This window comes from Plectropomus leopardus, unplaced genomic scaffold (genome assembly GCF_008729295.1).
Source record: "Plectropomus leopardus isolate mb unplaced genomic scaffold, YSFRI_Pleo_2.0 unplaced_scaffold87215, whole genome shotgun sequence".
NCBI lineage: Eukaryota > Metazoa > Chordata > Actinopteri > Perciformes > Serranidae > Plectropomus > Plectropomus leopardus.
In genome coordinates this window covers 1-828 of record NW_024696145.1, presented here as the reverse complement: position 1 = coordinate 828, position 828 = coordinate 1, and the positions used below count along the sequence as shown (strand labels likewise).

General features: G+C 43.1%; 1 protein-coding gene across 1 annotated transcript; it reads right to left on the bottom strand.

Moving 5' to 3' along the window:
* Positions 1-163: 163 nt before the first annotated feature.
* On the bottom strand, positions 164-556 carry LOC121940450 (suppressor of tumorigenicity 14 protein-like; the record flags this gene model as incomplete). The annotated part of the gene is made up of 1 exon (XM_042483227.1): positions 164-556. A coding segment is annotated over one exon (363 nt), but the record flags the coding sequence as incomplete, so codon positions are not given.
* Positions 557-828: the final 272 nt, after the last annotated feature.

Genomic DNA, 828 nt, shown 5'->3' with positions numbered 1-828 from the left:
ATCTAAAAAGATTTTATTATTAAATTTTTCTTTTTTTTAACGTTTATGTTATATTTCATTTATTTTTGTGTATTTTTATCTTTTTTTTGGCTAATTTCTTGCTGATTTCTGTGTAATTTCTTCTCATTGTGCTCATTGTCTTCTTCCTGTGTTTTTGAAAGAAATCAAGTCAATGTGTGCAGGTTTTAAAGCGTTAACAAACACGAGGCGTCTCGCCTCCTGTGAACGAGCCCTCAGGTCTCCGTCTCGCTGTGAACTCACCTCCCTCTCTGGTGGCGCCCCAGCCCGTGATCCACGCCTCCTGGCCCGGGGGGAAGTGGTGGGTGGCGGCGGGCAGACAGATGGGCCAAATGTTCTGGTTGAGCGTGACGTTGGCGTCGAGCTCCATCAGAGCGATGTCGTTGTCGTAGGTGAAGGCGTTGTAGTCCCTGTGAGCGACGATCCGCCGCACGTTCCTCCTCACCGTCCACTCGCTGGTCTGACCCTGCACGTGCAGACCCAGCAGGGCCTCCCATTGGTCGGCCTGAGAGTACCTGCAGCGACACGCAGCCAGAGGTCAGAGGTCACGTCTGCAGACTTTCAACCTCGAGTGACATCACTTTTCTTTGCTGCTTTAAGAAGCTTTTGACGAGGATTTAAACCTTTTAATTCAGAGAAAATTGGTTTTATTTTATTTTCTATTTATTTATTTTTAAAAACAGGAAAAAATGCAATGAGCAACTTGTTCAGAAATGTTTCACAAATTGCAAGAAATTAATAGATTTGGAAAATTATTTTACTAAAGATAGGGAAAACCATATTCATAATCATCATAATTACAACATTTTG